General features: G+C 35.2%; 1 protein-coding gene across 2 annotated transcripts; it reads left to right on the top strand.

Moving 5' to 3' along the window:
* Positions 1-1,165: 1,165 nt before the first annotated feature.
* Positions 1,166-12,170, top strand: LOC112519054 (ERI1 exoribonuclease 3-like). 2 transcript variants are annotated; one of them, XM_025126990.1, is made up of 5 exons: positions 1,166-1,231; positions 1,318-1,404; positions 9,146-9,723; positions 10,557-10,732; positions 11,066-12,170. In XM_025126990.1, the coding sequence occupies exons 2-5, from the start codon at positions 1,380-1,382 to the stop codon at positions 11,523-11,525; spliced, it is 1,239 nt and encodes a 412-aa protein (XP_024982758.1). In that variant the 5' UTR covers positions 1,166-1,231; positions 1,318-1,379; the 3' UTR covers positions 11,526-12,170. The 2 variants fall into 2 exon arrangements, with proteins under 2 accessions (XP_024982758.1, XP_024982759.1); XM_025126991.1 differs by lacking the exons at positions 1,166-1,231; positions 1,318-1,404 and adding an exon at positions 4,363-6,198.
* Positions 12,171-13,717: the final 1,547 nt, after the last annotated feature.

Consider the following 13,717-nt stretch of genomic DNA (forward strand, 5'->3'; position numbering starts at 1 on the left):
CTTTATAAAATTTATAATATTAAACCAAAATAAATTATTTCATTATTAAACTTAAATTAAATTATAATAAAAAAATAAATTACATAAAAATTGAGAACTTTTAAATAGTTGATTTGATATTAATATTGATATATATTTTTTTTCAAAATTTTATGATATCTTCAAATTTATATTTTATTCAAAAATAAAATCATTATTGATTTTCTTAAAAACCCATAACATCGACAGAGACAAATAATAAAATAAAACATTAAAATTGAGATGTGTCTCGCTGCATTACACGAGTATTCTTCTAGTAAACATTAATGGTGATTTCTGTAGCTTATTAAAATTAGATGGTTTATAAAATAAATATCCCCAAAATATCTATCAATAAAAAGTACCCAACTAATTGTTAACAAAGAAAAAGGATTAAATTTTTATTTAATTAATGAGAAAAAATTGCCATAGATTTAGACGCGGATTCCCGCGCACTACAAAAATTACCTTAAGTTTTTATTTTATTTATTTAATTCCTTATTACACAGCTAAAAGATTTATAACAGAATTATTTTGATTTAGATAATTACATCAAAATTCCAGTCAATTCCCATATAAATTCGAATACTATTTTTTTATCTTGGTTTTACTTCGATACTAACTTTTATTAATTTGATTATTTTAATTAAAAATTAAATAACTACGAATTTGATTTAATTTTTTCGATTAGATTGATATCAACAATAAAAATATAACAAAAAACATTTTATAGATCAAATCATAAATCATATTTAACTTCTAATATGATCTTAGAATACTCATATATAAAAAAAAAGATGTTTACTTGAATTAAAGTAAATGGAAACAAATCAGTCAATAATGTCGGTAATGGACAAAACAGCCATTTAACAATGAATAATAACTATCGACTATCATTAAACAAAATAGCCACGAGATCTTTGGGTTTTAATCTAATATCTTTATCATTAAATCTTTTTAGACTATTATTGACTTGCCTTATAACAAAAATATATGATTATCTGAGACGTTTTTATAATTAAATAATGAGTTACTTCGGGTACAAGTTTGGTGGATCCAAGATCCAGAAAGAGGAGTGGGTGGGCAAATGCTCGGCCCACATGGCACCACTACTTAATTGCCAATGCCATTGAGATGACCTACATACATACATACATCCATAGTTCCATACAAACACCTCTACGTTTTACTCAACAAATTAAAATACAGGCAGGCAGGGCTTCTTTTTTCCTTCTCCTTTTCTTCTCTCTCTTTTCCAACTTCCCCCCTTCTCATATTTCTCTGCGATTTTTCCTTTAGGTTAACAAATTATCAGGGGGATCTGATGTACTTTCTTGTGGATCTCAACTACTCTATTGATCATGACTTCAATACAAAACAATCAAGGTTTGATACGTGACCTAGTTTTTTTTATAACTATCTTCTTGCTTATCTTTCAACTTCTCTTGGATGAATTCATACTGGAATTACACGATCCCGGAATTCAGTTTATGAGTTTTATTTTTCTTTTCGTGAACTTCACCAACATATTGTTGTTTTTGGTTGATTATTTTTTTGTAACAGTTAGCTAGACAGTCGTAATATGGTTTATTTAGAGGTGGGTTGAGTGCCTTTTCTTTTGTCTTTTAATTGAATACGTAATTTTTTTATTTTTAACTGTCCTAGGTAGTCTGGATGATCATAGCCCCTTTTGGAGTGGATGATTGAACTTACTCCGTGGATGTTTGAGATTCATTAGTGCAACTATTTACTATGTTTACGTGATGGAGATGATTTTCAACGAACAACTCTTAGCTTTTATTAAAAACCTAGACATTACAGTACTCCACTCAAGGGATTTATACATTCTGAAGGTTATTTGATTCAAGGAATCCCATGTGAATCTTGTCTTATTTTTAGTTCAACTAGGTTTAACCCGTCTGATCACCGCTAGGATGTCCACATGGCTGATTTTCTGAGACTGCAGTATGCCGGTATAAGTAGGATAAAGTATAATGATATTTCTTTTAAGTTTAAGAGGGGTACCATGTGATAAGATACCTGTGGGAAGCCACTTAAGGATTTGTGGTTATCATTCCAGATGATAAACATGCAAAAGCCAATTCCTTTCTCATTTTTTTCTTGAAGGTGTAAGAGATGTAGTTGCTAAAGATTTACGAAGCTGCACGAGGAGACCTATGCATGGATCAAACTTAACTGAGCCAGCAAACAGATCAATGGCATACTTGCATGTGCATGCCGAGGGGGTAGATGTTGGGTGTTAGACTGTTTGGCAAGCCTTAGGTGAAGATTACAATATCTTCTTGTAGTAACAACAAATAGAAAAGAGAGGGGAGATGATGACAGAAAAGTCAAATCAGAGAATCACCATAAGTTATTGTGTTTTTTTAAAGTATGAACATGGAATTCAAAGAATGACATTTGACATCCTTAATTTTGTTATACTTGCGTTCTAAAAGGATGTTTGGAATCTTTCATTATTTCTTCAACATAAAGAACATCATATGACATCCCATTATGAAATCTAATATAAGACAATTCATGAATGAATTAAGAATCTCTTCTTTTTTAAAGGCTTCCTTATAGATTCACCTGTTTAAGTGTATGTAGGGAAACTTGCACTTAAACTTCTTGCACTAATTGCCATCAGAGGCCCTGCCCAAGTTAGTCCAATAGTCAACTCTGTTGAAAGACAATGACATATAGCAATTTTGACTCATGTTAGAAATTGTGTTTTTGCAGACTGCAATATAATGTAATATAATTCAGTATATGTTTCCTGCTGAACAATGTAAACTTCATAGTAATTAATAATAATAATAATGATAACAACAATAATAAGAGTAAATTACACTGTTGGTCCCTGTGGTTTATACCAAATTATGGATCCCTTGCCTAAAGTGAAATAATAATGCTGAGTGAACTTACTACTAGTTTATAATATTACTAATAAAGAGTAAATTACACCCTTGACCTTTTAGTTACTGTGCCAAACTTTGATTGCAAATCAGCACCCAGGCCCAAACAGTTTCAAATTATATAAACTCAAAGAAATCATAAAGAATATAGACATCATATACACCTAACAGCGCATCTTCACAGACCAAGAACTACAATTTTTTTAGTGAACATGTCACAGCTTCCTCCTATATTTGACATGACACGAATCCTCTTGAAAGAGAGGGGTGCCTTTGGGAACGTGGACACAGGTGGTGCATGGCTGTCGTTAACTCGTGCCGTAAGGTGTTGGGTTAAGTCCCGCAACGAGCGCAACCCTCATGTTTAGTTGCCATCATTGAGTTTGGAACCCTGAATAGACTGCCGGTGATAAGCCGGAGGAAGGTGTGGATTACTAGCGATTCCGGCTTCATGCAGGCGAGTTGCAGCCTGCAATCCGATTTAATCTCACAATAACTCCGGATTTAATCCCATAGAGATGCCTGTACCAGAAATCACAACACATGACCAACAAAAAGAGTTCTAATTTTTGCCTTCAATCTCATTATGGAACTATTAATATCATCTAACTTTGCACAAGAGTTCTCTCCTTGCACAGATTGTGTTTTAATTATGTTTGTTGTGGTCTGTTGCTTATATTTTTAAGCTGAGCTTGAGTTGATAACTGTACATTTTAGTTGCTGATCAAAACTAAAAAAGTTTGAGGTTTGAGTGTTTAGATTTGGGTATTCAGTTTTTTCTGAAGGAATTTTAATGTTTCTAAAAGTATAGATTATTCAAAATGGGATTTTATACTTAAATAGAATTCCAACTGTTAGTGTGTGATTGGCGGTGGTGGCTGATGATTGATATAGTTGATGGTGGCTATGGTAGGTGTTGGTGATGTGATGAGGTTGAAGATGAAGATGGAAGAGGAAAAAAGCAAAATATTTATTTGGCCAAAAGTTAATTTGGCCTCACTACTAGGGTAAAAGTGTCTTTGCATAATGATGCTTTGTGTTATACTCAGACAAAGGCGAGTGCTGTTCATTCTTTTTAAATATGGATGGAATTGTAATTGTTGAACTTCACCCCCTGACAGAGGGGTTATGACTATTTTATGAGGGTCTTTAGCAAAAATTAAATTTCACGTGTTTGTTATGTGCAATTTCCCCATATTTGCTTAGGGGGATGATGTGCATATGGTTATTCTAATCGGTGTCTTCTCTTTGGGACAAAGGGAGTATGCTGCTCCTTTGACCTTTTTCTTTTGCAAGCATACTCATGCATACATGCTCTTTTTATTTGTGATTTACATCATATTCATTTTGTGCCACTTGCTAGAATGATTTTAATTGGATGCCTTGGGTCTTCTTTGACCTGGTATATCTTTTTGGGTGTGATTGGTGCATGTTTCACAGTTGTATATTTCTTTGAAGTATTAATAAGCACTTGGAAAGAATGATCTCTCTTAATTCTCAACCTATGGAAATATGTGTTGCGGCTTTAGCTTGGTCAACTCGGTAGCACTCGAGTGTTTATTCCAAAAATAATTATCTAATCATGCCAAACACATGATATCTGGTGTTACTATGAAACGTTTCACACTACTTTAACTACTTTAAGTTCTAGTATTCTCAAATTCTCACTTATAGCACCGATTTTAATATATGTCAAACATGATTGTCAATGTTCCCTTGGGCCACACTTACCTCTCTTGACGTCTGTAATCCCGAGATGTTTAGGCAATGAACTTGTCAATGCCATTCATTTTTTTTTCGTGGGTTGGTAGTCATATGTTAAAAGAATTATAGGATGCTTGGATGTGTCCTGAATTCCCAAGCAGTTTTTACCACAATGAAACTGTCAATATAGTATAATTTGCTAGCAGGTTGGTAGGACTTGGGTAATAGAGTTGTTGGCCGGTTGTCCCTTGGTTCTTGTACTGCATCTAGTTATGGAGCAATATCGAGTCTTGGATTTGTACTGATGCTGGTTATGTTCTTTTATTGGTGAGAGAGAGAGAAGTGCGTATATTGGGGAGAGGAAGATAAGTGCATATATTGGAGAGAGGCAGGGGCCATGATTGTCTTATAGTTTTTTTTGCATGTATGCATCTACAATTTAAGGGCAATGAAGGATCTATGTTGCATCCAGAACCATCCCTTGCTGGTGTTACTAATTTAAGGGCAATGAGGGATATGGTAGATGTGGTCTCTAAGAAAGTGTTGGTTCATGATCGATCTAAGGGAGAGAAACTTTAAAAACTCCTTAGCCTAGGAGAGGAAAATGAGAGCCGAAGAGAGATGAGAAGAGATGTAGCTCTTTTATTGTGAGATTTAAGGTTTCTTTGCCTTCTGTGCTGCATCTTTAATTTTCTTCTGTTATTGTTTAGTACCTTTGGTATATGTCTAATAGTAGAAGATAATTGTCACAACCATGGCGGTATTAGAGGATTAGTGACTCTAGAGCACAACCTAGTCTTCAGGCTGGAGAGGGGTCCAAGAAGCTACGAATGCTCTCTCATTCACCATAATAAAGAACATTTATTGGTCGCTCATCCATTTACCATCAAGGTGCTGATATTTTGTTGACTTTGACTCTTTGAGCACCAAGAAAAATCGTTATTCCATTTATATCCTCATTTATCTTCTACTACCTCATCGAACTTTCAGGGTTGTGCATATGTGCCTGTTTCATCCTCATTGCTTATTGGCATAAAATTCATGAGATCATATTAGTAGCAAAAGTCCTTTTACTCCTTTTTCTATCTGGGCCTCAGAATTTCTCCTATGAGCAGCATGTCATAGCACTATAAGTGAGAAAAACAAATCAACTAAAAATAAGGCGTTCGCTGTATGCTATTTGTATGTGTAAAATTGTTTGATTCTATTCAATACAATATATCACCATCGAACCATCAAATATTTACTACTAGATATTAATTACCAGTAAAATATTCCCCACTTCAACAAATTATAACATGATAATACTTGATGGTTACATTTTATCATTCAAACATGATATATCAACTATAGTCCTTACAGCCTATAATTTATACATCAAGCACATAAAGCAGAAAACAACTATCAGGCTTCCTACGTAGAAACAAGAAGATGGAAGATCTGCACATTGAAGGAAGGAGAAGAAAAAAAGGTGAAGAACTGGAGTCGCACTGCTTGATGATGAGTGTAGAGTGGAGATGCTCTTGATGATGAGACGAGGCATATCCACTGTTGTGATGTGAGTTTTGAGTTTTCTAATGCATCTTCGATACATGACTTATTAAACTGGGGTTTTAATTTTTTAGGTAAAGGAGGTCTTGTTTCTGTATTTAAATTTTTATGGAAGTAAATTTGGGCTTACAGTGATGACAAATTCTAGAAACCTCTTCCAATCTAAGTCATATGGCTTCACTCAAAATTACAAGGCAATTGCCATTAAACCTACATTAAGGGAAAACCATGCCAGTTGGTGTGTGCTAGGACGACAAGGAACGCTTTGATCAGGAAATGCTGTGACGATCTATGTGTTAGGCAGAGTTCTTGGCCTACTAATAGAAAATTGGCACCATACTCATGATAAGGTCATGGATCTGACTAAAAATTGATTCAAGGTCATATACCTAAATATCTTGTGTTAAGCACAAGTAATTGCTTCTTCTACGATCCATGTAGGATTTATTAGGGTTCCTTGACCACTCTGTAGTTGTATAGCTGCCACTAGTGATGCTGTAAATGTTAAAAGTATTCTGTAGTAGCTCAACTAGTCTTAGGGCTCTTCCCTAACTTCGAACTTAGAAAACTACCATCAACTCGTCCCTTTTTTCCTTCCTTCTTCAATGCTCTTGCTCGTTCACCCTGAGTGTGATTTGGATGCCTGGAAATTTTCATAACTTTGCCTCTTGCCATTATTATCCTAGACAGTATGAACAACTTCCACTTCCTATTTGGCTTTGAGATCCGATGTATTTGAAGCGAATCAAGGAGTGGATATATCCTAATATCCATCTATCTAATCTAATTTATTTGCCTGAGGAGTAAATATGCTATCTAATTTTATATCTTTGGTGCAACATTTCAAAATATGCCAAGTTGAATTCAATCTTGCTCATTTTGCTATCAGTCATTGCTGAATGGAACAAATAAGCAGAATGAAAGAAATTATGAGTTCATGCTTTTGGTTGAATTACAGAATTAAACTATAGAATGAACGATGCTTTTTAGAGTTTAGAATTTGAGTGATGTAACATATAGCTGCACAAGTCAACCTGATACCAATTATAACAGCCATGGCCATATCTCAGGGTTAGGAGCGGGAGTTCAGGGGAATAGATTGAGGTAGGTGGGAGGGAAATAATTAGAAACAATTGATGAGGAACTATAAGTAGAGTTAAGTTGGATATTTCTTTTCAAATTCTAGCTTGATCTTATAACATACAATACATAATGAAATACGAATATTGTTGACTGCAATATCCCTGCTCTTAATATGTAATGTTATTTGCAGATGCTAATTCAATACGAGTCCATCTACTTTATAGAATATTTAGACCACCCCCAATGATGCACTTATCATTAGCAGAAAAGGGGACTGTTATAGCAATTCTGAAAGGTCCTAGCGGTATCCATGAAGTGTTAGCATATTATGCATAGTTATGAAGTTTCTTAAAACTAGAAGGGTACTTGCTCAATGTAGCGAGATACATCTTGATTTTAATGTTTCGTTTTTTTTTTGTCTCAGTCGATGTTATAATACGGTTTTATGTGGTTTTGAGAAAAGGTTAATGTTTTTATTTTTGAATAAAATATAAATATGAAGATATCATAAAAATTTGAAAAAAATATATTGATATTAGTATCAAACTAACAATTTAAAATTTCTCTTTTTTGTGTAATTTCTTTAATTCATATTTTTTAATTTTTGGTTTAATAATATAATTTTTTATAAATATAATAATTAAGTATTTTGTTAGAATTCAATGATTATCTTAATTATATTCTAGATTTTTTATATTTAAAATGAGATGTTTATCCTCTATTTGATTATGTTTATTTGTAGTTAGTTACACAAATTCAAACATGGAGCTTTAATAAATTGTACTTGCATACAATTTACTTGTAATCTTGAATTTTAAGTAATATGCATCAATAAACAGTACTTAATGCATAAAAAATGGTTTTTAAGAGTTTTGGTCAAATGCTTTATAATATAATATTGATAAGCAAGAGGATAGAGTTATGAGATAAGCATGCCCACTGTGGCTCACTTGCTTTCTCCACGTGTCTCCTTTTTGCTTATGGTGGAAACAATGCTGCATATTCATTCCCTGATCCCCATGTGTTGTTCTTGTTGACGTATGTGCATTTGACTTTAATTTTCTTAAAGTTGATTATAGGCTTTGGTGTGCGAGACATAATCTTTATGGCATTTGTTGTTATAGAAGTGGTTTGTGTAGCTTTGATATCAGCTCTGATTTTGTTCGTGACGTTCGGGGCCGTTTACCAAAAACTTACCCGGTAAGCACTTACCGGTAAAATTCAACACTATCACTTATTGGGTAAGATTTTAGTCCACCAAAATGGCATCGTATGCAACATTTTACCAGGGAAGCGCTAACCGTGGCAAGAGTCATCACCCTCACTTACCGGGTAAGACTCTTGGTCCTTGCCTCGCTCTTACCAATAAGATTCTTGGTTCTTACCATATTCATATGGTAACGTAATGCGACTTGGTAAGCTCTTACCCGGGTAAGCATTTGGTAAACAGTCCCAAATGTCCGCAAATGTTTAGTGCTGTTCCCTGGCCTAAAGTAAACATGCTGTGTATTATGAAGGTGCTTTAGTAAAGTATAACATGGTTTCATTTATTATACTTGATCAACATACCATGTTTTAGCTTTTCTTTTGGGGCAACTGCCTGGTTTAAAAGGTCAAAACCTGGCATCACCTAGTGTTTATTACTTCTGTTCATTAAATTATAGATATACAACTAGAGGGCTAATTATGTATGTGTCGTTTTTCCATATGTATAATATAGGTTCAAACAAACATGCTATCAGAAGTTACCCCCTTCTCATAATTTAGATTTTGGTTGTCAAGACTATTGGTTTAAGTTTTTTTTGATGATCACACTTGTTTCATAATTGATATTCTGATGATTGATTTTTCTAAATATTCTTTGATTGCAGAAACTATTCAACCCAATTGTGAGGCCCTGGCATCAGGCCTCCCAAGCAATGGACACCCACAGACGCAGCAGTGTAATGGGAGTCCAATGGAAGGGTTTATAGAACCCAAAAATGACGTCTATACTCATGCAAATTTTCTAGAACTAGATCGCACAGTAGCCACTGAATTACTTGAATCTTCAATTGAATCCAACAAAAAACCAGCCTACCTTGGTTCATGGTCTTTGCATCCTGACATTAAAAAGCCACAGCTGTGCCAGTTGAATAGTATTGAAGGCCAATTTTATCCTTTCTTGGTGAATAATAGAGTTCAATATGCTCCATTTACCATGTTCCCTCAAAGTTACCCAAATGATTATCAGCATCAAGAGTTCCATTATTTTGTGGTAATTGATTTTGAGGCTACATGTGACAAGGAAAGGAACCCTCATCCCCAAGAGATCATTGAGTTCCCTTCAGTGATAGTGAGTAGTGTGACTGGTCAACTGGAAGCTTGTTTTCAAACATATGTGCGTCCAACATGCAATCAGCTTCTAAGTGATTTTTGCAAGGATTTGACCGGAATACAACAAATTCAGGTATTTTCAAGTTTATCCTAAAGTTATTCATATCATTAATTATGTTTGTAAATGTTATTCATTGCTCATCACTTGAATGCTCTTTCCAACATTATTGATTTATGCCATTAATTAGTTAAGCTGTTAAATCAATTGGATAAACTAGTCTCGCTTGTGCTTTTATAAAAAAGATGATTACACAAAAGAAATAGAATGACAATTGATGAATAACAAGAAAGAAAAAAGAAGATAAAACTGTATCGTAACTTGTTTACAGTATGACCATTGGGGGCAACTTATCTTGCTAGGCATTTTGCTTTCTTCAATTACTGCCGTTGTATCATGTCAGTGAATCAATTAAAATTGCTAAAGAATGTGCTGGCACTGCTTGGTTTTGTCTATGCTAAATATTATAGCCCATAGTTTTTTCTCTAAAGCAGAATTCCTTTAAGTTGCAACTACAGCGTATGACCGTCTCCTTCGTACACTAGTGATAGATTGCATAAAGACCTACATGGTGAAAATTGTGATTTGATGGTTCCAAAAATTGCTTTTCAGTAGCGGGAAAGAAACGGAAGCCACAATAGAGAAAAAAAATGAAAATGAATAAATAACAATAAAGAAAAAAAAGAACCTTTGACCCCACCTTTGGGGGCATCTTATCTTGTCAATAAAGAAAAAAAAAGAACATGTGACACCACTGTTGGGGGCAACTTATCTTGTCAATAAAAGAAAAAACAGAACATGTGACACCACCGTTGGGGGCAACTTATCTTGTTTGCTTTTGTATCGCCTCCATTTATTTTGTAGAAAGCAGAATGGAGGGTTAATTTGTGGATGCATGTTTATTCCAGGTGGACAGAGGAGTTACTCTTAGTGAAGCTCTCCTTCGGCATGACAAATGGCTTGAGAAGAAGGGGATAAAAAATGCCAACTTTGCTGTCGTTACATGGTCAAACTGGGATTGTCGTGTCATGTTGGAATCAGAATGCAGATTCAAGAAAATTCGTAAGCCTCCTTATTTTAACCGGTAAGATAGGCTCTTGCCATAATTTCAAAACCACATTGTTTCTTAGTTTCATAGAACTGTATACAAGGGCTCGTCTGGTATAACTGTTTGGAAAGTCACCAACATAGCGTGCAAAATGAACATTTTATATTGTTATCAAGTTAGAATTTTCTGTCTTTCTCAAACTTCTGTAATTTTCAATTGGTCTGGCACAAATCTGGCATACAAGCTTCACATAACGAGAGTTCACTTCCATAAAGTTAAACCAAACACCTAAATGTGAGAACGGAAGTGTTTGAACCAATCTTATTTGTGCTTACTGCTGACACAAACTTGTTTTTCGGTTTTGGCTAGATGGATCAACTTAAAAGTTCCATTCTGTGAGGTTTTTGGTGGTGCAAAATGCAATTTGAAGGAAGCTGTCCAGATGGCCGGTCTATCGTGGCAGGGTCGAGCCCACTGCGGTCTAGATGACGCTAAAAATACCGCCCGCCTACTTGCTCTCCTCATGCACAAAGGTTTCAAGTTCTCAATCACCAATTCCTTGATGTGCCAATCAACTGAACACCATGCTTTCACTTGGAAACAGCAGCCTGTTGGACACATGCCTTTTCCTCCATACCATCATCACCTGCCTCATAAACCAAAAGATCTGCACTTCTTCCCACTGTTTTATCCTTGCTGTCACTGTGGCGTGAAAAGCAGCAAAGGGATGGTCCGAAAACCAGGACCCAAACAGGGCAGCTGTTTCTTTGGGTGCGGGAATTGGACTTCTGCTAGAGGTGCTCGTTGCCAGTTCTTCGAATGGGCTTGATTGAAAGTACCCTTCTACCCTTCATGGTATCTATCAGTTAAAGCTATGTGTACCTTTTTTGTAAAAAGAAGAAAAAAAGGGGGAAAATCGAAGCAGTTGGAGGTTTCTTCTGCTTCTTTGAAAAGTAAATATTTTTATGGTTGGCTCTAAAATGATATAATGTTTAAGTAGGGTGCAGAAGGATTTCCATCCATCCTATTAAGTTGAGTGAAGATTTTAGAGGAATTGGTAGTTTAGTTGGTTGGTCTGGTTTGGGGGGTGCTTTTGTTACATGCCTAATTATCTAAAATAATCCATGAAATGTGGGTAGTAATGCTTTGGTTTCATTGCGTATGCCTATTTGTCTTTGCTTTTGGGGGTGCAAATGAAGCCAATTGCTGTGTCTAAAACTACTGTTTTCTGTTTCTTTCCTTTTTGTTGTTTGTTTTGGATTTATGGCTGCCTTTTGTTTACACTCTTTTGGCCTTGAGTATGGTATGGTAAAAGGTTTGTGAACATTTGTGGTGAAGTAACTACAATTGGATTCTAGTTTAATCTGCATATGTCTTATCCACATGAGCTGAAAGAACCGTACTTTGAGTGGGGATATATCGAGTACGTTTGGTTTTTATTGAAGCAATATATGGTTCTATAAGCTTTACTTGTAGATTTCTGATGGTATCTATGTTGGTTTTTATGTGGAGTTATTGACCAAAACCTTGTTAAGTTTCTTCTTACACTTGTATTAATGCAAGCATATGGTATGTTTGATTTTTGTGTTTTGTGGTATGTTATCATTTACTTGGAGGATCCGAGATAGAGTTTTTTGGAGGGCCTTTTGACCATTCAAAAGCTTGTTTGTGGAAAAGCTTTTGAAGGAAGCTCCTTTTCTTTTGTTTGTGCAGTTGTAAGCTCTCACAAAACTTATATGGATCGGCATAACGGGTTCTTTAGTTCTAAATCTATTCTTCCAATAACCGGTCTTTTAACAAATTGTAAATTATTGACTTATCATACACTTATCCGGTAAGTGCTTATCGGTAAACTTAACACTATCATTTACTTACCGTATAAGATTTTACTCCACCAAAACGGTATTGTATGAAACAATTTACCTGGTAAGCGTTTACCGTGGTAAGAGTCGTTGCCCTCACTTACCGGGTAAGACTCTTGGTTCTTGTCTTGTTCTTACTGGGTAAGATTCTTGATTCTTACCATATTCATCCAGTAAGGTAATATGATTCGGTGTTCACTTAACCGAGTAAGTGTTTGGTAAACGGCCCCTTAATACTTGTGGTAAGTGAGCTTTTATGGCTTAAGCTTTGTTTATTACGTAGAACATCTTGTGTTGTGCACTTCCTCATGGATTTCATCTTGTGTTGTGCACTTCCTCATGGACCAAATGGCCATCCAACAGATGCATTAAATGTGAAGGCAAATTGGTCTTTTTATTTTTATGCATTTCAACAATTTTTAGTTATTCCTTTAAATCAGGAGCCAAATGCATATACTAGAACTTGAAAGGCTACATTGAAACGCTCAAGGGTTCGTCTTCTCTCTCTTTGCTTGTCATGATCCTTGTCGATGCTCTCACTTCATTGCCGGTAGCCACCACTTCCACTCTGTTATAATTTCTACCTTCATTCTTCTGTCCCTGCACAAACGAACCACCATTTCTGCATCCTTCCGCGAGCCTTCTGTCCTCTCACCATGTTTGGTCCTCTTCATGACCACCACTACTTAGCAGGCTCTTTTTACCTCACCATGTTTGGTCCTCTTCATGACCACCACTACTTAGCAGGCTCTTTCTACCCTCGTCTTGCTGATCTCTGCCCTGTTCTGATTGAAAACCAACACCACCTTCTTCTTTCTTTCTTTTACTGAAATGCTTTTGGGTAACGTTATTTTTAGTCTATTATGTAGGATTTTTCAAGGTTAAATAAAGTCTTTTAAGTTGTTAAAGAAACTTGTATTGTTTAAAACAGCAGATCGTCTCCCTCTTAACAGGCCCTTGCTGTTGATTTCTGGTCAGCGGCGGACGCAGAAAAATATATTATAGGGGGCACATTATAAAATAAAATAATAATTAACTTCAATTTCATACAAAAATGATAAAAAGTTACCTCTTACAACTGTGCCCTACGACTTTTCATCTTTTGAAATTGCGTAATTACATCATCATTTGAAACTGCGAGAAGTGCTTCTTTTTCTAT

This window comes from Cynara cardunculus, assembly GCF_001531365.2.
Source record: "Cynara cardunculus var. scolymus isolate 2C chromosome LG 10, CcrdV1, whole genome shotgun sequence".
Classification (NCBI taxonomy): Eukaryota; Viridiplantae; Streptophyta; class Magnoliopsida; order Asterales; family Asteraceae; genus Cynara; species Cynara cardunculus.

What these genes read in the sequence shown, in the direction of transcription:
- LOC112519054 (XM_025126990.1), top strand. Translation starts at nt 1,380, where the DNA reads ATGACTTCAATACAAAACAATCAAG. An exon ending in TTCAATACAAAACAATCAAG is followed by an intron (nt 1,405 to 9,145) that starts GTTTGATACGTG and finishes CTTTGATTGCAG; the next exon opens with AAACTATTCAACCCAATTGT. An exon ending in AAGCCTCCTTATTTTAACCG is followed by an intron (nt 10,733 to 11,065) that starts GTAAGATAGGCT and finishes GGTTTTGGCTAG; the next exon opens with ATGGATCAACTTAAAAGTTC.